The sequence below is a fragment of the Aristolochia californica genome, unplaced genomic scaffold (assembly GCF_029961685.1).
Source record: "Aristolochia californica isolate CCGP_79_NKW_82.1479 unplaced genomic scaffold, dmAriCali1.0.hap1 SCAF_10, whole genome shotgun sequence".
Classification (NCBI taxonomy): domain Eukaryota; kingdom Viridiplantae; phylum Streptophyta; class Magnoliopsida; order Piperales; family Aristolochiaceae; genus Aristolochia; species Aristolochia californica.
The window spans coordinates 3,312,179-3,333,420 of record NW_027181771.1 but is presented as its reverse complement, the minus strand read 5'-3'; the positions used below and the strand labels follow the sequence as shown (position 1 = coordinate 3,333,420).

Here is a 21,242-nt window from a genome sequence, read left to right as displayed (position 1 = left end):
AGTAAACAATGGGTATTGGGATAAGAAATAAAGAAAATGGTTGAATATAAACCTAAACTACTAGAGATGGTAAATTAGAAAGAAGGATCACATGATCTCTGTGAGTTAATTGAGTCAACTCACAAAACTCGTTCTGATACCATGTTGAATTTCTAGAAAAGAGAAATATTTTACTAACTTGTTGTGATTTGAGTACAATGAGCCTTTATTTATTAGATCCAATTGTAACTAAACTACTCTTGTCCCAACTACACCCAAAGTTAAATACTCAAAGATAAGTTCTAAAATAATTAAGCAGTTGAACATAAATAGAAGACATCTTTAACTGAGACTTTTCTATGAGACCTCCTCTTATGAGACTCATATAAGACTCCACCATATTAATTTTAACTCTATTAGACTTTTTGTTGTGAGAGTCATGTAAGACTCTTTTATACCTACTCTTCAACAAAAACTAGACATTTTAAAATTTTAGACATATTTCTAATCCTTATTGAAATTCAGTAAAAATAATTCATAAAATAGTTGAGCTTCTAAACATATTGGCATGTCACTCACGTAATTTCGAGTCCTACAACCAAAGTTATGGCCTTTGAATGACCTTGAATTTTCATATTTGTATCTTGGGATCGAAATCTTTGCTTTAGGGTTGAATGCTTTGTGTTTCAATAGCTCTTTTTAGGGTTGAATCCTCTGTTTGACTCGAATCCTATATATTCTATTGAATCCTTCTTCTCCAACATTTTCATTCTGGGTCGAATCCACTTAATATAGTCAACTCCTATATGTTGATTTTTTCGTCAATGATTGACTCCTTAATTCATTCAAAACTTGTTGTATCTCAAGTTCGACTCCTTTGTTTTGACCTTCGTTGTATGGGGCCGACTCCTTCACTTTGGGGTCTACTCCTGTTCTCTGAGCATGAGTCTTCCTTGGGTTCAAATTCAGGCTTCTATGTTTGACTCCTTATGAAGTGCTCAACTCCTTGCCTTTCTAGATATTATCTATAATAGCTTTTTAAATTCTTTTTCTTGCCTTTTGAATTTGTGCTCGACTCCTTCAACTTGTGTGTTCAACTCCTAAGGTGAGCACTTGACTCCTCTGGTCATAAGCTTAACTCATTTTGCTTCTTAAGATGGTAGTTATTGAAATTCAAAATTTGATTGATCTTTTCATGCACTTGTACTCAACTCCTATGATATGGAGTCTACTCATTTACCAGCTCAGCTTAGAATCAACTTTTTTTTTTCTATTCACAAACCATTTAAGAATAAAATAATCAAATTTTTATGTTTGTTATCATCAAAATCTAGGTGAATAGAGGAATCGATGAGATTCTTCATCATCATCATCAAGGTGTTTTGAGCATAGCTTGAGGAACTTCAAACCTAATCTCTGATATTGGTGATCTCGGTGGTCTCAAAGGTTATAAATCAAAATAATTGATTTCAACTACTTCACCTAAAGTCACTTTGTGGATTCATCCAAAACTTAGTTGAGCATTGAAAAGTAAAATCAAATCAAGAGTCCATCCATATGAAAAATCTTTGCTTGGGAATTTTGTTCTAAATTACTTATCTTCTTAGTAGCAACCTTCTACAGGAATTCGTGTTATTGAGGTCTTGAGTGGGCTTCAAATTTTCCAACCTCTTAATTCGATCACTTGCCTTGAACCATGAATTTCATTGTTGGAAGGTTGTTTTCTCCGGACTTCCAGGCAGGAGAAATAAATGGAGTTCTTGCAGATTTTCAAGCTTTGAACTGAATGGAATTGACTCGTGAGAGACATTTGATTGTTTGATGAAATTCGTGTCTTTTCCAAAATATTCTCCCTCAGCTGAAAGAAAAATCAGTTGGAGTCTCGTTTTCCAATTTTTAGGGATGAGAACCGGTTAGGAAGATGAATGAATGGGCACCGAAGAGAAGTTCCGCCAATAATAAAAACCCTATATTCTGTGACCTTCGTGACGGCCGGCGGGCGTGGAGGCCTGCTGGCTCGCCGAGCTCTAGCCAGGAGCTGTGCTGGCCAGCCCAAAGAAAAATGCAGCAAAAATCATCGCAGAAAATCCCCAGGGGAAGTTTCTCGAGTATAGTTAAGGATGCAATGTCGCAGGTGTAAACCGTTTTTATGAGAAACGGTTTTCTCTACCGTGTGGTCTCAAATTTCTGGCAGTTGCAACTTCCGGCAATTGCAACTCCCTCGGTAACACGAAGCCATGAACCTTGATGGGAGGTTGGCTTCGGTTAAGAATAGTTTTTCGGTCCCCTGTCTCGTCACTCTCACTCCCCTTCAGTTCAGTGCCATCGCCGTGAGTGCTCAGAGATCGGAAACACCGATAAAACAGAGCGAAGGAATTTGAAGCGTATGAAAGGAGGTACGATTTATCTTCCGTTTAATTCATAATGAATTTCATATTGTTATTAGAAATTCATGTTTAAGACTTACAGCAGGCAGTTTTTTGGTAGATCCATAGCAGATCGATCTCCAATACAGAAGAATGGAAGAAAAAAGAGAGCAAAGGAAGCGTCCAATTATCTTTTCGAAACGATGGAATTTGTCCTTCTACTGTTTCTGGAATTGATTGTCAATGCATGTGCTATATGAACTCTCAAGGAATTAAGAAAGACAGTGGAGAAAACAAGAAAAAGAAGCTAGCCATATATGTTGGATGACTTTCTTCATGAGTGCGTGCAGAATCAACCTTCAGAAACTTTCATGGATTCCATTCATACCCAATTTCTTACGCAAAATCACAACAATACTGAAGTTAGATCGTCTCAAAATTGAGTTAGTAGGAAAAAGATGGAGATAAGACGTACCTATGGAAGAAAAGCATCATTTAGACTCAAATTCCTACCAAAAATTCGTACGAAGGGGAAAGAACTAGACTGTGGAGTGAATCGAACACCACCTCTAAGCTTCTAGCCCCAGGTAGTATTTGCTTGCTTTTCGGCTCTCTCTACTTTACAGAAAGACGAATTATATTCCCTCTGATCTCAAACTTTTGGCTTATAAAGAGCTCTAGAGGAAGAAGACGGAGAGAGAGAGAGAGAGAGAGAGAGAGAGAGAGAGAGAGACAAAAGAAGGATTTGTAGTCTTCTTTCATGGCTTCTTCCTGCCTTCCAGATATATGGGCATGGATTTACAACCTTCCCCCAATCACAGACTGGCAATCAAACTCCATGTCCATAAGCATTTATTCCTCAGTGTCACCCTACTCATCTCTCAAATTCACTGCCAACAGAAACCTTCAGAACACAACCCCGTATCTCACTTTCTTCATTCATGCAGATTACCATCTCCCAATCTCTCTTTGGACTTCTAAGCCATTAAAGCTCGGGTCCAAATCCTTAAAGCTCATAGATGAAGACACCATTTTCCAGCTCTTTCATAACCTTATCATCGGTGTCCTCAATTATGCCCCTCACAGGAACATCACCTACCTTAGGCACCACAACTTGAGAGCTGCCACTGATCCCCAAAACATGTTCAATCTGGCCTTCTACACTTTATCCCTCCTTGTTTGCAGCTATGAGGCTCCTCAGGATCTCAGATCCAGATGCATGAACAGCCTAAACCATCATCTTACTGGTGCGAAATCGAGGGAAGCATCGAAGTTGCTCATGAGAGTTCTGGGTTCCAATCTAGAGGAGCAATGGATGAGGTCGATAAACCTTGCCATCACGAATTGGATCATCGAGTTAAAAGCATCACATCACTCGTTTAAGACTCCCTCGCGATTATTCTCATCTGCTCTTTCGACTGTGGGCCTCTGGAAAGTTCAGCTGTATTGCCCAACCATCGCCATGGAGATGGAGAAATCGAGCAACCCCGCTCCAGACGAGCGCTTGTTTTTCTCCCTGATGTATCAGCAGCTGGAGGGTGTGGTTCAGTTGGGTTACAGAACCATTTTCAGGGACAACTGGATGGAAGTGGTAGTGAGCGTCGACAACATCAGGTAATTATATATGAAAAACGCAATATATTACAGTCAGAATTATACCAATCAGTTCATTATTACTCAAAATTCTTAGCGCTTCTTTTGATAGGTGTGATGTGATTTCCTTAGCATCGGAAACTCTGATGGCTGAACGAGGAAGCGGAGCAGAGGAAAAGCATTTCCCATCTCGAGTATCTCTGCAAATCACTCCAACCATTCAAACTAATGTGCTATCCATATCAGTCAGCAAATCGTCCGACAATCCCACCCGTGAAATCGGCATGGAAAAGACAATTGAAGGCTCATTTGAACCCCCCACGTCTTTAGGCTTAAAACTTACGGCTGGAGAGACCGTGACAATGAACTTGAAACCATGGAAGTTCGAACAATCGGTGCAAGGCTTGAGTGCGAACTTGGGTTGGTTTCTTCATGATAGTATCAACGGCCGGGAGGTGTTTTCGTCGAAGCCGCCAAAAATGGCTCTGTTTCAACCCAAGGCCTGGTTCAGAGATCGTTATGCAAGCGGCTACCGCCCTTTTACTAAGCAAGGGGGGATAGTTTTTGCAGGGGATGAGTATGGTGAAAGCGTGCTGTGGAAAATGGACAAACAGGCAGCGGGGAAGACAATGGAGTGGGAGATTAAAGGCTGGATTTGGTTAACATATTGGCCTAATAAACATAGAACCTTCTACAGTGAGACTAGGAGGCTTGAGTTCAGCGAAATCCTTCATCTCCCTCTTGTTAATCTTTAGCAGGAAGAAGGTGTTGCATAGTTTGCCACGACTCCTTCTACTTATTCAGCAACTAATCAGTTGAGTCGTCCATGAAAATTGGACTCCTCTCCCTCCTCTGAATCACGCTTCTGTTTATGTGATTTCTGTTGTATAATTGTATATAAATACTACTCTAAATCAATACAAATTGTGGTTCAATTTCAACTGAAGCAGTTCCTTTTCACTTATATGCTAGTTTCGGTAGTTATATATTTCTTCTAATGAATCTGGATTTGTACAATTGTTTGCTTCTCGCCTGTCTAGACTGTTTTCATAAACAACCACAGCTTCATATGAGCAAAAGCATTTTTTGTTTGCTTTTGTGTTAACAAGCAATGGAACTTGTCTGACGCAGACCATAAAATAAAACTTCGTAAGTGTTGAAAGATAAGCCCAAGTCTACACGACCAAAAAAGGCCCACATATCTAAGAGTATTGTAAGATAGGTCACACGACCAAGGAAAACCCACAAAATGGGCCCAAGCACATAAGGAGTAGGACTCACAATGATTACCATGAGATGGCATCCTTATCACGTCAGTTGGAAGATCAAGAAGAACTCATAAAGTCATCTTTATTTTATAGTCATATCCAAGAAGAGTTTTAGTTTTAGTTATGTTTGTCTTTTATCAATATTGAGTTATTTAATTATACTAGGAGTTATCTTTAAGTATTAGAGTTTGGGTGTAATCGGGACAAGGATAATTTTATTGTAATTTGACTCTACTATCTTCCTCTATTATAAATAGAGGTTCATGTACTCTGATTATAATAAGTTAATGAAGTCAATGAAATATTTTCTTTTTTCCATAAATTCAACAATAAGTATTGGAAAATTATATAATACTATAATTTATATATAATTATTTAAAGAAAAGATAAGAATTAAATATATATAAATTTATTTCCCAATTGAGTGTAACACCAAATATCAAATAGCCTTATGGGTGTTAAAATATTAAAAAATATTATTACAATTTTCATATCCAAAAAATCCATTACTCAATTTTTTCTCACATTAAAAAAATAATTTAATTATATATTTGAATACCTAAATAATCTTCATAATGAAATGATTGTGTTTGATTATAATTTATATTTAAATCTTTTTAAATCAAAGGTACTATATTTAGATAAAGGATATGGTTATTCGTGAATAATATAATAAAATTAGGTTAACAAGATCTCTAGATATAAAAATTTTAAAAATAAATAAATATTTTCATAAGATTATTTTTGAAATTTTTATTTAGTAAAATTTGTTATTGGTTTCTATTAAAAAAGGGGATAAAAAATAATTTTTTTAGTGGATTTTAGTAAAAAAAAGGTCAATAATATCTTTAGATAAATAAAATTAGATTAACAAATTTTTAAATAAATAATATTTTATTAAAAAATTAAAAATATATTATAGAGGTAAATATTTTTCCAAGTATTTAATGTTTTCTATAGTGTCAAGGGCGGTCTTAAAAAAACCAGCGAGCTCAGACTCCCCTGTTTCTTTCCTCGCAAGGTTCTGAGAAAGTCGACAGTCGAAGCTCTCTTTCGCGTGACAGGGGTTCTTCTTTCTCGCATCAAAGGTACGTTGGACATCTTACTCTACCCATTCCTAAAACCTTGATCGCTTTCACTCCGTTGTTCGTTACTCGTGGTCTCTGGTCTCCGGTCTCCGGCCTTGTCCATCCAATTACATTTTGGTAGTTTCCCTTAGGTTTTGTGCGCAGCTGAAATCACCGGTCGTTGTTCGGTCGCGCTTCTTGTGCCAGTCTTCGTCGAATTATTTGAGGTAGTTAACTACCACGCATGTTATTAAGAATAAGGGAATGTTGGTATAGAACTTGCACCCTGGATCGCAATTAGTGTTTTTATTTTCTATCGTTAAATTCAGTAAGTCAGGGATTCCATCTTCTCTTTGAGGTCTCAGTTCTCCGTGCAATGGAAATCCTAGTGCAGGCTTCATCTTGCTGACATCTTTCTTTTTTTATATTCTAGTCGAGTGCTTGGCTGTGTTTACTTTTTTTCTTTTTTCGTTTATCAGAAATTTTAGCATTATAGACGTGGTTTCTGGGTGTTTGTCTCCAGGTGCAAATTGGTGTTTGCCCAATGGTTGCTTGCTAGGCTTGAAAAAGATCTTTTACCTGCCAGAATTTTGGCATGGAGCCTTAAACTTTAACTTTTCCCTTGCTAACTTGTGAACTTCCTTCAGTATGTCTGAGCTCTAATAATGGTTAAATCTACTGATACGTTCTACTGTTCTCATTCTATCAGATTCGACTTATGCTTTTAACTTTGTCTTGTTTGAGGAGGTCTTTTATAATCAGATTATTACTCTTCCTGTCCTCTTTTGATAACTTTTTAGGTAACTTAATAACCTATAATAAAGTATTGACCTAAATGTCAGATTTAATTCATAATATTTGCTTTATATTTCTTTAGTTTTTAAAATGCATGAGAAAAGATTTATCTCGCAAATCTGATTTATTTATTTTTTCATAAGAAATTTTTGGTTCTTAAGATATTTCATGTCTTGCAATGCTTTTCACAAAAAAAAAAAAAAAAAAAAAAATGTATTGTCATTCTTTTACCTTTTATGCTACCATTACATGTGTTAATAGTCATCTCTGAGATTTTTGCTTTGTGGTATTACTGTAATATAAGCTAATCATAAACAAGGAATCTATAGTGCATTATACTATATTCTTTTGGCTTGTATATATCTATCTCATTATTGAGTTCAGTTGGTCAAGATGTTCCTGAAAGCTAATTTTGGTATTCTGCTACATGCTTGATATTGGTGAGACAATGTTCTTTATAGATGCCAAGTTTTACCGGGCCTGTGCTGCAATCTTGGTTTTGTGCTTCTCTTTTTTTATTTTCATAGAATAAGCCATGGTTTTGTGGTTCGGTGATAGATGACTCTTTACGTCTTGCTTATCTAGGTATATAAGGATGAAGCTTGACACAAGTGGCCTTGAAACATTTTCTCCGTTCCATGAGGCAAATGGAGATCTTTGTGGAGCACTTTCATCTGTTCCATCATTTCAATTTCCTGAAACTGCTAATGTGAGTTCAAAACCTGGTTGATTTTTCTCGATATTCATGTATTTCTGCTGGGAAGGATCTCCTTGAGTTTGACTTGCCTTTTCGCACAAAGTGAGACACCTTTTTTCTTTTTCTCCACCAGTTTGATGACTTTCAGAAGAAAGCTGTCCAAATGGTGAAACCAGCAAAGGGAACTACAACACTTGCTTTCATTTTCAAGGAAGGAGTGATTGTAGCTGCTGATTCTCGAGCTAGCATGGGCGGATATATCTGTAATCTCTTTAACTATTTTTATTTAGAACACCAATTGGTGGTGCTTATACTTTTGTCTATTTCAGAGTCTTTGGCATTTTAGGCTCATGTGACATTGATTGAACTTGGAAGTGTGTTTTTACTTGTGATTTTTTTTCCAGCTTGAACTTTCTGTATTTTATGTGAAGACTTCTTTTCTTCATTTTGATTGGTACCATATTGTTATTGTGTAAAAAGTAGGAAGAAAGAAGATTGAAGAGAGAGAATGAGAGGGAGAGAAAGTGGAGAAGAGAAAATTGAGAACGAAACTGAGATGGGGGACCTGGACGTCCCCCAACTTCTATTTATAGCTTAGGGTTGAGTGAGTTGAATATAATTTACAACATTGCCCCTACTTTAAGTAAAAACCGTAATTCTTTATATCTCCTATTCTACGTGTCCCCTTTACATGAAATTTTGTCCATAGACATAGTTTGACATGTAGATTAAGATTACATCAAGAAATATAAATAACAACAAGGTAAAATGACCAAAATGACATTCTTGTTTTTTTTTTTTTTTTTGAAATGACCCATTCCTGTTTTTTCAACATATTGTTTTCAAAAGGGCACCTGAGTAGTGATGTCCTGAGGGATAAGAAACATGTCATGATGAAAACATGAACAACAGAGGACAGAATTGATGTATTAGGGTTTGTGGATGAACTAGGGCATTTCCAATGGATTTCTTCTTGACTAGAGATCAAGCTGATTAGCTTCTCTTTCTAAAGGAAAGTACTTTATTGTCAAGAGTTTTTCAAATGTCTACAATTTCATTAGACTTTACCATCCTGCTGTCAACACTAGTTTATATCACTTCAATGATTAAGGGATGTAGAAAAGCAATGGCAGAAAGGCATGCTTGGTGAGCCTTTTCTTCTGCTTTTATGGCATACAGTAAAACCAGATTTCCAAGAGTAAGACAAATAATGTATAGTTTTGCCACTCCACAGGTCCCGGGAACATGAGCCTCCTTTGTTATTTCTTGTTTTGGAGCCTCACTTGTTCTCCCACCCCTTTCTTTAGTAAAAGCTGTCAGTTTTAATAAAAAGACATATATAGGAGTTGGAATTGGAAACTTTACCACCTTTTTTGTGTGAGAGTGATCAAATTTTGTTCAGACCAAATTTATCTAAACATCAAGCTTAGGGATTTAACACGTCTCTGAAAGCCTTCTTGTTCTCTCTAGCTAGATAATATCTCTTTGTGCAAACATACTCCCACAACTTACCTCTTAGACATAAAGGGTAGTGAGACAAGTAGTATTTTGATAGAATACTCAGTAATTTCCCAAAAGAACCAAAAAGAAGAAAAGAAGAGAAAAACAGAAATTAGACACATGGAAGAACACCAAACAAAAAAGAGAAAGTAGAAAGTAGAAGGAGGCACCAAGCTAGAAGAAAGAGGGGTATGGGCCTTAGAGGAAATTTTTTGCCAAATTTACATGGGGGCGCCAACTCAAGTGCAAGAATGGGATTTCTATAGTTGGTCAAAGCAAGTGAAAAGTAATCTTGAATTTCTATCTCTTGTATTATTTTCTAGAGATGGTATCTTTGTCAATGTAGCAATCTCTTTCAATTTCTTAAAATTATTTTAGTTGATTTCCTTGATTGATGTAATGGGAAATTCTAAATAAAGTACAAGTTTCCTTTAGAAAAAACTATAAATAGAGGAGGCGAGGCTGAACAAAGGAGCCAAGCCAAAGCTTATTGCAAATTTCTCTCTCTATTCTCCTCCTCTGTCCCTACAACGTCTCTCTTGCCCTAGAGGAGGCTAGGCTGAACAAAGGAGCCAAGCCAAAGCTTATTGCAAATTTCTCTCTCTATTCTCCTCCTCTGTCCCTACACATCTCTCTTACCCAAATCTCCCTTCCCCTCTCTAAAAGACATGGTCCCTCTCCTCTTCCCTTAGATGTTCTCTCTCTACTCTCTCTTCCTACTCTTTCCTCCTACTCATCCCCTAAACCTAACCTTCTTCCCTCATCTCTTCTTCCTTTAAGAGCTTAATCTCTTCCCCTCTTCTCAACTCTTCTTCCCTCAATTTAGCTACTCATTTTCCCCAAACGTCTGATTCTCTCTTTCTTAATCCAGCCCTTGCACTTCCTTTATCCTTCTCTATTCTCTTCCCACACTAGTTTTCCCTATATCTTGTATACCTTCTTCCCTTCTCTTACCTCTTCTCTAGATTTATGTTCACTAATCATGCAAAAGAGAATAGGTAAATCTTTGAAGCCATTTCATCAACTTGCTAACAGATAATAAGGGCCCAGTCTGTACAAATATATTTGGGAGACTGAAGATGACTGGAGCAGAATATCAATTATCTCTGTGGAATATAGAACAATGAGGAAGTGGTATAATATGGTGAATATGCTGTATTATGGACTTTGAGGTAGTTTTTATGATTCCTCCATACATTTGTGAAAATTCCTTGTGCTATTCAAGGTCTTTGAGGAAAGACATCCTTCCATTTTGCCAACTGATTATCATATGGCCAAAGCATGTTTTGAGTGCAAGAGACTGGAGGGGAATGTTTAATTATGGCTGTGACAGATAGAAAGATTGGGAAATTTTAATACTATATGGTGTAAAAAGTGTCCTATTTGTTGTGGAGTTTGTGGTGGCTGTTTGTCATATATCCCTCTTGTGAGAGTTCCTCACTGTTGTCCAAACATTAAGAAAAAAAAAACCCCACTTTCCTTGACACTTTAGATACTAAATAGTTATGTGGCTATGCTTCTTGTTTGACTTTTTTGTTGTATTTCCAGCATCCCAATCTGTGAAGAAAATTATTGAAATCAACCCTTATATGCTTGGTACAATGGCCGGAGGAGCGGCTGATTGCCAGTTTTGGCACAGAAATTTGGGCATAAAGGTATCTATCTTATCTATTTATATTTTTCACTTTTTTCATGATGATTTGATTGCACAGCAAATAGTGAAAAGTTAATCTATTGCACTTAACATGACTTACCTCTGTATGGTAATATGGGAAAGACTCACTCTTTTTATGCCTGAAAGGAAAAATCATTCCTTGGACTCTAAGTTACTAGTTTCAGGCTAGTCTTTGGAGTAGAGAAAACAAGTACATGTTCCATAGTGTCTTATGTAGGGGTTCATCCAAATCCCTCCGCTGGAGGATTTATGAAGGATGAATTTATGGCTCCCAATTCTTTGTTGTTGTAGCTTGTTCATGCTAAAGGAGAATTTTCATAGAATTTTAATAGGCTGACAAAGTTTCATTGGTCCTCAGTGTCGTCTGCATGAGCTTGCTAACAAGCGAAGGATTTCCGTTACTGGTGCTTCAAAACTACTGGCCAATATTCTTTACTCATACCGTGGAATGGGTCTTTCAGTTGGAACCATGATTGCTGGATGGGATGAAACGGTATCTTTCTGTCATAATTAGTAATTTTGCATTGGCATCTTGAACTGTTTGTTATATTTGTTTTCTCTTGTACATTTCAGGGTCCTGGTTTGTATTATGTGGATAGTGAAGGTGGAAGATTGAAGGGAGCACGTTTCTCTGTGGGATCCGGTTCCCCTTATGCATATGGAGTTTTAGATAATGGGTTAGAAATTTTGCTTGGCCAACTTTGATTTCTCTTGCATTTTATGGCCCATTTTTGCTTTTAAATTGAATTTATTGTTGTATTAGGTATCGTTATGACATGTCAATTGAGGAAGCTGCAGAATTGGCTCGCAGATCAATTTATCATGCAACATTTCGAGATGGAGCTAGTGGTGGAGTTGCAAGTGGTAAGCTCTCTCTCTCTCTCTCTCTCTCTCACTCCTTCTCCCCTCCCCTCCCCGCCACTCAAAATCTACAGATTTGCATATGAATCTGGTTCCTGAAGTTTAACCCATGAAGTGCATTTTTTTAGTTTATTATGTTGGGCCCAATGGATGGAAAAAGCTTTCTGGGGATGATGTTGGAGAACTTCATTACAAATATTACCCAGTTGTTCCAAGTGTCGAACAGGAAATGACTGAAGTAGCATCTTCATGAGAAGGTTAGTATCTATCCCTTCTCATTAATTATCAGTGATGTTTTTTTATTTTATCCGCCTTTCAGTTTGCAGAGTTCTTGGACCTGTGGTTGATGATAAGAAATTTTCTTCCATACCTTAAAATCACAGGTTCCAAAGTTTCATTTTCAAATTTTGTACCAAAGAAAAAGTATAAAATATAATCTGGAAGTATCAAGATTAAAATTCACATGTTTATCTTCATTCCATTGGTTAAAAAATTGAAACGAGCATGTTTTGCAGGAATTGACCAAGAACGGAAAGAACAAGGGCACTGTCATAGCATTCTTCGCATTGCATACAAACATTTACCAGTTAGACCTTGTTGTTCTGATACACAATTTCTTTTATGGACGGCAAAAGAATCATTTTCGTTGTTTTACCTGATATACTCTGGGTGGAGGAGAATGTAGAATGATAGCCATCATATCTCACGAATTGGGCACTTCGAAAGTATATCCCGTGGATTGGATGATGGACACAAGTGATTGTTGTTCGAGAGTGGTGATAGTGATGGATACAAGTAGGAGTGTTAATGGTTTGACAGCCAACCTGTTAAGCTATCTGTTTCTTGACAGGTATTCATTTTAAGAAATGGGTTGGCTCATCGGTTGAGTTACCCAAACCACATCGAGCTTCTCTTTACTCGGTAAGTTGGTACGAGTTCATTGGTAATGAGGGTTGATCCAATACGAAAAGTCATTTGGTACGAAACATACTAAATGGTATTTTAGCTGATCATAATCAACAGTTATCTTAATCATCCGATCAATGGCTATTTTAGCCATTTGTTTCGTATATTTTGCACTAAATAATTTTTGGTATTAGATCAGCCGTGCAGCCGTGCATTGTCAATATGATTACAATAAGTTTGAAATTGGCGAGCCTGAGTTCTCTTCTCAATGAAAGACAGATAAATGGAGGCTTATGCAATTGCAATTTGCATGCATTTTTTCTTCTAGGGATGTTTAGAATAGAAAATGAACGGCTTTAAGAGTTCCAAAAAAATGACCGTGAGTAGGTCAATAGAAAAATAATGTGGGATGAAAGTGATCCTTGAAAGTTTGCTTGGTTACTTTTATCTCCTAACAGGTTTTGGACTGTCTAGGGCTATTGACTTGAGAAGGTTTACACAGCCAAATTAGCCTGAAGTTCAAAACTTTGAAAAACATGAAGTGGGTTGTTTTAGATTAATAAATTTGATATGTTATGATTAAGCCTTAAGAGTCCATTTTATTTATTTTCTTATACAAAAAGATATTACTTTATGGATATTATAGTAATAAAATAAAATATGAATGTTTTTAGCATGAGTTTTAATGTAATTAAGGAGGATCCAATCGATAGAGTCCTAGAGAAGATTACATTTTCCCATTTTACCCAAATATTTCTTATATTTTACTATTTTTTAGGATGGATTTTTTTTCAAACTCTCTTTCCTTTCAAAATGTTAAAAAGGATGGAAAAAAGAGGTTCCTCTCACTCCAATAGAAATATACCGGGAAAAATAAACTAATAAGAACTAAAGTGGTTCTTGGTCACTCATCTCTTGCTTCAACCTATTTTTTATTAAAAATTTATTTTTAGTATAAGTACAATAATTAACTTTCTCATTGTATGTAAGAAAACATTTGCTAAAGAGAATTTTTTTTCAATGAGAAAATTGGTCAAAGGGAAGATGACTTTTCCATCATTTTATGTTTCAATGGAAACTTAAGATAATCCCACATTAACAATGGAATGGGATCGTTAGAGTGGCGATTGTTCTTAGTTCTTAAGGGGTAATTAAATCTTTTGATTATAAGTGGGATTTTAGGAGAAATTCTAGGATTGCAAATGATAAAAGGATCCTTTGATCTTAATCAAGTCATTGGAATAGTTTTTTATAGTAGTTCAAACTTTTGTGAATAGATTTATTAAATATTTATGGCCAACTCAAACATTAATCAAGTTCAATAATTCAATTAACCAATAATACACCAAGATTTTTATAGTGGTTCACAATCCGATGAATTGCTAACTCACTCCCAAGTTCTTTTCCTATCCCCCATGCTCAATAGCAAGCCCCTCCATGTGGGACTAAGAGATCCATCATATCCCTATCCCCTCTTTTTATGTGCAAAAAAATATAAATGTTGCCCTGCCCTTCTAATGTAATAATCTCCTTAGTTTGGTTTGACTCTTTAGAATAAGGATTTTGGTATGTTGCTGCATGGGATTGTATTTGTTACAATTTCTAGTGACTTACAAGTCACGATTTGAGCTACTAAACACAATGTTAGATGACTTACAGTTTCTAGTGAATTATGTTGGTCAAATTAAATTTGAGAGCATTTCCACATTTCTTACTTCAACCAAGTCATTTAGTCAACTAGGCTTGATCGGTTGACCTTCCCAAGTTGCTTCTATCTCTTTTCTTTAAGGTGTTCAGTCAATGGGTTGAACAACCACTTACCAAAACTTTTCTCTCTTATCTCTTCCAATTGAGATTTGTCCAGTCAACCAACCTTGTTTCTCATTCCTTCTACCTTTTTGGCTAGCTTCCATGGGTCAGCTAATGGGGAGTACTCTTATCTGCTAACAAAAGCCTCAAACACTTTAATCATGTTCTATCTCATAAATACATTCGCTCAAAGATATAAAATTTGGAATAGGGTGAGATGTGCATGAACGAGGTTCTTTAAAAAGGGTAATAGGTCTAGTGTCATAAGGAGGTCCATACACAACATGAGAAGGAGGATGAGATTGCACCTTAGAAACATCTGGAGACTCCACAGTTGAGTGATCAACAATAGGAGAGAGAGAAGTCGCAGGTTCTAATGGTACTTCCTCTTGTGGAAGAGTATGATTCACTGAGAAGATGGAAAACCAAGAGTGGAACTAATTGAAAAATATGGTTGAACGTCAAAGAATGTAATTTCAGCAAAAACAAAGATTTTTCACAAGTTAGGGGAGTAATAGACACACCCCTTTTAGTTTTCTGAATAACCTAGAAAAATTCATTTGATTGCTCTGGGACTAAATTTACTTTGGCGGGGACCAAAAGTATGCACATAAACATCAATTGTAAATTTGCCAAGCATATTACTGAGACAAAATTCTCTTTGATTCTCTTGAGTGGCAATTCAATTGAATATGATTGAGTAATTTTTTACTCTTATAGCAACCCTTTTGAATCAAGAAAAGTATTCATTAATATTATCTCCATGTTTTGTCTTACATATCTCATGAAAATATCATAAACCTTTTGAAGGCTATAAGGAGTAGAATAAATTCTAGAACAATTGTCCCAAATTTTCAATGTTGTAGGCTACATTAGACCCTATGAAAAAATTCAGAATCCTTGGATGATTCAAACTCTTAAAAAACAACAACCTTTCATTCGGTCGTGAACTTGAAATCATAACTTAGGGTTTGATGACTCAAAATTGATAAAAACACTCGTAAAAAAACTATCGATTCTTATCTAAATTCACAAGTGGAATTTTTGAAATCATGGATGGGAATATATGGCATCGATTTAACACACTTTTGAAGCCATATGATCAACAATTCGAAAATTTAGATTCTAGCCTTCATATAGGGCTCAAAAAAGGGAAAAAAAAATAGAGAGATTTGGAATTTCAATTTGAAGGACATCAAGGGAAGCATAACTCTTTTTTTAGCCTTTCCCCCTTAATTCAAATTTATAGATGAGGGTCAGAAACCCTATTACAAGTGAAAGAAAAGTGGGAATTAAAGTCCTATGAAATTAAAAGCAGTGTCATTCATCTATATAATTTCAAGATATGCCACTAATGTTTCGTAACATATATAATCAGATAATCAGTTAATTAGATACAGAATAATCCTTATTCATCTTTGTTCGATTTAATAAACAGAACCGGTAATTAGGACAATTATATGAACGACCGATTGGGTAAAAATTTTTAATTCCACTTTTATTCTATTTAATAAAATGGTAAATAAAATTAAGTAAATGGCTAACACTATCACCCCTATTTTTTACAACTTTTAAGCAAGTTTATGTGGTTTTCTCATGGGTTTTTGAATAATGGCATGTGGGATTTGTGATGGGCCATTTTGATAGAGAAGAACCAACAACGTTTTATGGGTTCAATTAGACTCAGCCTTTACCTAGGTTACGGGTTGACTCACCGGGTTGGTCAGTTGAAAGGCAAATCCATGAGGACCACCGGATGCCTCTCGAATGTCCCTATCCTAAGTCGTTTTCATTCGATGTACCTTCACAACTTAGATCATGTGGTCCCCAACACTGGACGGTTCGGATCCTGCTACCGTCACCTGTTAAATTTTGTCCACTTTTGGGTATTTTTTGACACGTCAAATCCTCGTAGGACGTACAAGGAAAAGACAAAAATTGGGGTACAGATGTAATTTTCTTTTACGTCTGAGGTTTTCTCGTCATTTGACAGGGTGGGTTCCGCAAAAACTAGCCGTTGGAGAGGCGCGTCTGGTTCTGAGAGGAGAAGCCATGTTTTCCAACCCACTCTTCGAAAAAAACTAGCCGTTAGGCACCCCTCTGAGCAAACCCACCTGCCTCTCACCGATTTTCTCTCCCAAAAACAAGATTCTTCCACTGTCTCTTTCTCTCTCTACCCACTTAGATTCTTCCGATGATGCTACAAAACCCTAGCTCGTCTCTATTACCTCCCCCATTTTCTCCCCATTTCGTGGAGTGACCCTCTTCCTCCCCCCTCCCTCCTCCTCCCTGACATTTCTTACTTGAAAAGGATTGAAGCTGAGAATTAGTTCGTAAGACGAGAAACAGGAAGCTTGATTGCTTCTGCTTCTTGGTTTTTCAAGCAATATTTGATGTCTATGGCGGAGGCTCGTCGCCGTTGCAATCATTCCCTTGAATACTTGCCACTTCCAAGTATTCTTTTAGCAGATCACAATGAAAGCAGACAGAACTGGGTAGCTCACAGAAGAAAGGATAAATGGATGCTTAGTGGAAAGCCGAGTCTGTTGCTGATGTCGCACTGCATGGTCTCGCTACTTCTGCTGCTAGTACTCTTCGCTGGGGCTGTGTCAAGTGAATGGGACGGTATTATCGTGACCCAATCGGATTATCAAGCTTTGCAAGCTATCAGGCATTCGTTTTCCGACCCGAGAGGTGTTTTAAGGAGCTGGAACGACTCAGGTCTCACGGCCTGCTCCGGCGGATGGGTCGGTATCAAATGTGTTAAAGGCCAGGTCATTGCAATTCAGCTTCCATGGAGGCGACTTGGCGGACGAATCTCCGAGAAGATTGGCCAACTGCCTGCACTTCGGAAGCTTAGCCTCCATGACAACGACATTGAAGGAATGATTCCCACATCTCTCGGGTTTCTTCCTAACCTCAGAGGCGTTCATATCTTCAATAACCGACTCACCGGACAGATTCCGCCATCACTCGGTAACGGTCCCTCCCTTCAGACCCTAGATCTTAGCAAAAATATGCTCACTGGTTCCGTTCCCAGTAGTCTATTTAACTCGACTAAGCTTTATAGACTCAATCTTAGCTTCAACAGCCTTTCTGGTCCACTCCCGGTGAGTCTCACGCATTCGGTTTCAGTTACGTTTGTCGATCTTCGATATAACAATCTCTCAGCTTCAATCCCTGATACATGGGGTGGCCAAACCGGGAAGAACCCTTACCAACTTCAATCTTTGCTTCTTGATCACAACCTCATCTCCGGAAAACTTCCCGCTTCTCTGAGCCGGTTGCAAAATCTTCTGGGCATCTCTCTAAGTAATAATCGCATCAATAGTACCATACCTGATGAGATTGGGCTCTTACCAAAGCTTCGTTCGCTTGATTTTTCAAATAATGATCTTCATGGAAATTTTCCATCAGCGCTTTGCAATCTCTCTTCGTTGGTTTCTTTAAATCTTGAAAACAACCGGCTAGATAGCCAAATCCCTGACTCAGTTAATAGGCTTCAAAATCTCTCAGTTTTAATACTGAAAGGAAACCTATTCCAAGGCCACATTCCATCAACGCTCGGAAATATATCTGGGTTGTCTCAATTGGATTTATCCGTAAACGATCTCAATGGGACCATCCCAGAGTCTCTGGCTGAAATACCTAACCTGGTGTTTTTAAACGTTTCCAGCAACGATCTCTCTGGTCCTGTTCCTCTCCTTTTGACGGAGAAGTTCAATTCCAGTTCGTTTAGAGGAAACCTTCAGCTCTGTGGTTATAGTGTTTCAGTCCCATGTCCTTCTCCCCCACCTCCATCAAGGAAGTCTCGAGGTCGAAAACTGAGCACCAAAGATATAATTCTTATAGCTGCTGGGGCTCTCCTCGGCCTGTTACTTGTGTTGTGCTGCATTTTATTATGTTGTCTAATCAGAAAAAGGGCTAGCGGAACCAAGAAGGGCAAGCCAGCCACAGGTGCCGCAGCAACAAGAGGTGATAAGGGAGGCCCTGCAATGGGAACAGAAGTAGAATCAGGGGGCGAGGCTGGGGGAAAGTTGGTGCATTTTGATGGGCAGTTGGTATTCACAGCAGATGATCTTCTTTGTGCAACTGCTGAAATTATGGGGAAAAGTACTTATGGAACAGTTTATAAGGCAACTTTGGAGGATGGGAGTCAAGTTGCTGTGAAGAGACTCAGGGAGAAGATTGCAAAGAGCCAGAGAGAGTTTGAAACTGAAGTTAATGCCCTAGGGAAGATCAGGCATCCGAATTTACTGGCTCTTAGAGCTTATTATTTGGGTCCAAAAGGAGAGAAGCTTCTGGTCTTTGATTTCATTCCAAAAGGAAGTCTTGCATCTTTCCTCCATGGTAACTAAACTGAACTGAACTGTCCCTGCTTGTTTTTAATTTTTGCTTATCTGGAATATCTGGAAGAGGCATTTTTCTTTTAATGATTTGTCTAAGATCTCCTTCTACCATCATACCTGCTGCTTTTATTGTTAAATTTCATGCTTGATAGCCTTTGTGAGAAAGATTCATGATACTTGAACTAGAAGGATTCTGAATGTAATACTCTTCAATCCGAGAGAAAAATTGCATCTTAAGCTGCTACTAACAGATTCTAAACTGTTTTTCACTACTTGTCCATGATTTTCATTATATCATCTCTGAAAATCTGAACCTTCTTTGCTTGTTGTGTTGTTCTCGATCAAAAATTGCTGGATGCAACTCACTAAAACTAAAGAATTCTGAAAGAGATTCATTTCTGCCCATTAAGAGTAAACTCGTTTCTCTACTTTGGCCCTATTTTTAAAATATTTTAACCTCTCGTCTGATGCATCCACTGTTTCTGAGATGCATTTCAGCCAAACTTCAAGAATTCTGAAAATCATTCAACTGGAAATTATATGACATGCTGATAGTGTTGACTTATTTTCTCTACTTGTCCATTTTTTTCATATTTATAACTCGGGATTCTGATAATTGTATTTCTTGACTCAAGCTCGTGGGCCGGACACCCCCATTGATTGGGCAACAAGGATGAAAATTGCAATGGGCACAGCAAGAGGACTTCACTACCTCCATACCCAAGAGAACATCATCCATGGGAACTTGACTTCAGGCAACATCCTGTTGGATGAGAACAACAATGCCAAGATAGCAGATTTTGGCCTGTCACGCCTTATGACAACAGCTGCCAATTCAAACGTGATTGCAACTGCTGGGGCCCTGGGATACAGGGCACCTGAACTCTCAAAGCTCAAAAAAGCCAGCACAAAGACCGACATCTACAGCCTTGGTGTGATCATACTAGAGCTTTTGACAGGGAAATCACCCGGCGAGGCTATGAATGGAGTGGATTTACCACAGTGGGTAGCTTCTATTGTCAAAGAAGAGTGGACTAACGAAGTGTTCGATTTGGAACTCATGAGGGATGCCTCCACAACCGGGGATGAATTGCTGAACACTCTGAAGTTAGCTTTGCACTGTGTGGACCCTTCACCAGCAGCAAGGCCAGAGATTGAGCAAGTCCTGCACCAGCTTGAGGAGATAAAACCAGAACTTGCAGTGGAATCAGGCAATGATGGAGCGGTGACCACTACACCAGCTGAATGATGGGTATCAGTTCTTGTTTGCTTCAGCAGTAGGAGGAACAATTCCATTCTTTTATTCTTGAATTTCATTTGTTGGTTTTCCAGTTGCAGAGTACTTTCTTATTATATGTAAATATATTTTGCCTTCAGTATGGAACAGGAAGGGTTGCTTTAGAAGTAGACCAATTCTGCACTTTTAGCAGTGGTTTAAGATACAATAAGAACAGAGGAAATATCCTTACTATTCTTTTAATCTATTTTAGTGTTAGTTATGGTGATTGTTGTCTCTTGGTGTGCGTTGGAGTTAATATTTGAGACAGTGGATGCCATTAAACGAGGAGATTAACGATGAAGAAGTCATCTCCCCTCTTTGAGAAAGAAACCGAAAGCCAGCTAAAATCTTGGGCAATTTTACAAACCGGTTGTGATGCACATCTACTCTCACAGAAACATGACTTGACTGGTAAAATGTTAAAACCCCATTGTTACTTAACGCTTGATAGAAGTGAAATGGCAGACATCCCTTAAAAAGTGTAATTTGACAAGACTTTTTCTTCTTAGATCATATGAGATTTTATTGTAAAAATTTTACAGGTTCGGGATGTTAGGAATTAGACACCCTAATTCAATACTATCGAAAGAAATAATAATCACAAAAAGAAAAATAATGAAGCACGCAATATTTATACATGTTAGCCTCAAGGTGAGAGACTATGTCTTGTCCTTCTGCTGCTGCAATCATTCACTATGATGAAGAAGTTTACAAGAGAAAATCGCACACACCATTCTCTCTGTATTTTTCTTTAACCTTTCTCACAACTCATGATCGGCAATAACCCTAATAACAGTTAAGAGAAAATTAGGGTAACCAAAATACAAGTATAAAATTCCCAAACTACCCTTAATGAAATAAAGGTCAATATATTGCGTTGACTAGGGATAGTGTATTTTTAGGACAAAAAATGTTTTTCATTTGGGTTCAATTTGATTAAATCACTATTGTCATCAAGTTATAGGACCAAAAATTTCACTACAAACGCATTGGAGATTGTTATTGGGGTGAGTGTTAACCATTTGAGATCACTATCAAAACTTTAAATTTGAGATCACATACCCCAAATTGATTTTGTTGAAGAACTTCAGCTCACTT

General features: G+C 37.4%; 3 protein-coding genes across 3 annotated transcripts; all 3 read left to right on the top strand.

The window, feature by feature from the left end:
* Window positions 1-3,105: 3,105 nt before the first annotated feature.
* On the top strand, window positions 3,106-4,758 carry LOC137939838 (uncharacterized). The gene is made up of 2 exons (XM_068784879.1): window positions 3,106-3,959; window positions 4,051-4,758. The coding sequence occupies exons 1-2, from the start codon at window positions 3,106-3,108 to the stop codon at window positions 4,691-4,693; spliced, it is 1,497 nt and encodes a 498-aa protein (XP_068640980.1). The 3' UTR covers window positions 4,694-4,758.
* A 1,444-nt stretch (window positions 4,759-6,202) lies between these two features.
* LOC137940441 (proteasome subunit beta type-5-like) lies at window positions 6,203-12,557 on the top strand. Its single transcript, XM_068785509.1, has 9 exons — window positions 6,203-6,294; window positions 7,654-7,777; window positions 7,899-8,028; window positions 10,814-10,920; window positions 11,299-11,433; window positions 11,514-11,617; window positions 11,704-11,804; window positions 11,930-12,058; window positions 12,317-12,557. Exons 2-8 carry the CDS (start codon window positions 7,664-7,666, stop codon window positions 12,052-12,054), a joined length of 816 nt encoding a protein of 271 aa, XP_068641610.1. The 5' UTR covers window positions 6,203-6,294; window positions 7,654-7,663; the 3' UTR covers window positions 12,055-12,058; window positions 12,317-12,557.
* A 4,208-nt stretch (window positions 12,558-16,765) lies between these two features.
* Window positions 16,766-20,368, top strand: LOC137934074 (probable leucine-rich repeat receptor-like protein kinase IMK3). Its single transcript, XM_068778291.1, has 2 exons — window positions 16,766-18,866; window positions 19,501-20,368. The coding sequence occupies exons 1-2, from the start codon at window positions 16,910-16,912 to the stop codon at window positions 20,112-20,114; spliced, it is 2,571 nt and encodes an 856-aa protein (XP_068634392.1). The 5' UTR covers window positions 16,766-16,909; the 3' UTR covers window positions 20,115-20,368.
* Window positions 20,369-21,242: the final 874 nt, after the last annotated feature.

What these genes read in the sequence shown, in the direction of transcription:
- LOC137940441 (XM_068785509.1), top strand. Translation starts at nt 7,664, where the DNA reads ATGAAGCTTGACACAAGTGGCCTTGAAACATTTTCTCCGTTCCATGAG. An exon ending in TAGCATGGGCGGATATATCT is followed by an intron (nt 8,029 to 10,813) that starts GTAATCTCTTTA and finishes TTGTATTTCCAG; the next exon opens with CATCCCAATCTGTGAAGAAA. An exon ending in ACAGAAATTTGGGCATAAAG is followed by an intron (nt 10,921 to 11,298) that starts GTATCTATCTTA and finishes ATTGGTCCTCAG; the next exon opens with TGTCGTCTGCATGAGCTTGC.
- LOC137934074 (XM_068778291.1), top strand. Translation starts at nt 16,910, where the DNA reads ATGTCTATGGCGGAGGCTCGTCGCCGTTGCAATCATTCCCTTGAATAC. An exon ending in TCTTGCATCTTTCCTCCATG is followed by an intron (nt 18,867 to 19,500) that starts GTAACTAAACTG and finishes TCTTGACTCAAG; the next exon opens with CTCGTGGGCCGGACACCCCC.
- LOC137939838 (XM_068784879.1), top strand. Translation starts at nt 3,106, where the DNA reads ATGGCTTCTTCCTGCCTTCCAGATATATGGGCATGGATTTACAACCTT. An exon ending in GTGAGCGTCGACAACATCAG is followed by an intron (nt 3,960 to 4,050) that starts GTAATTATATAT and finishes TTCTTTTGATAG; the next exon opens with GTGTGATGTGATTTCCTTAG.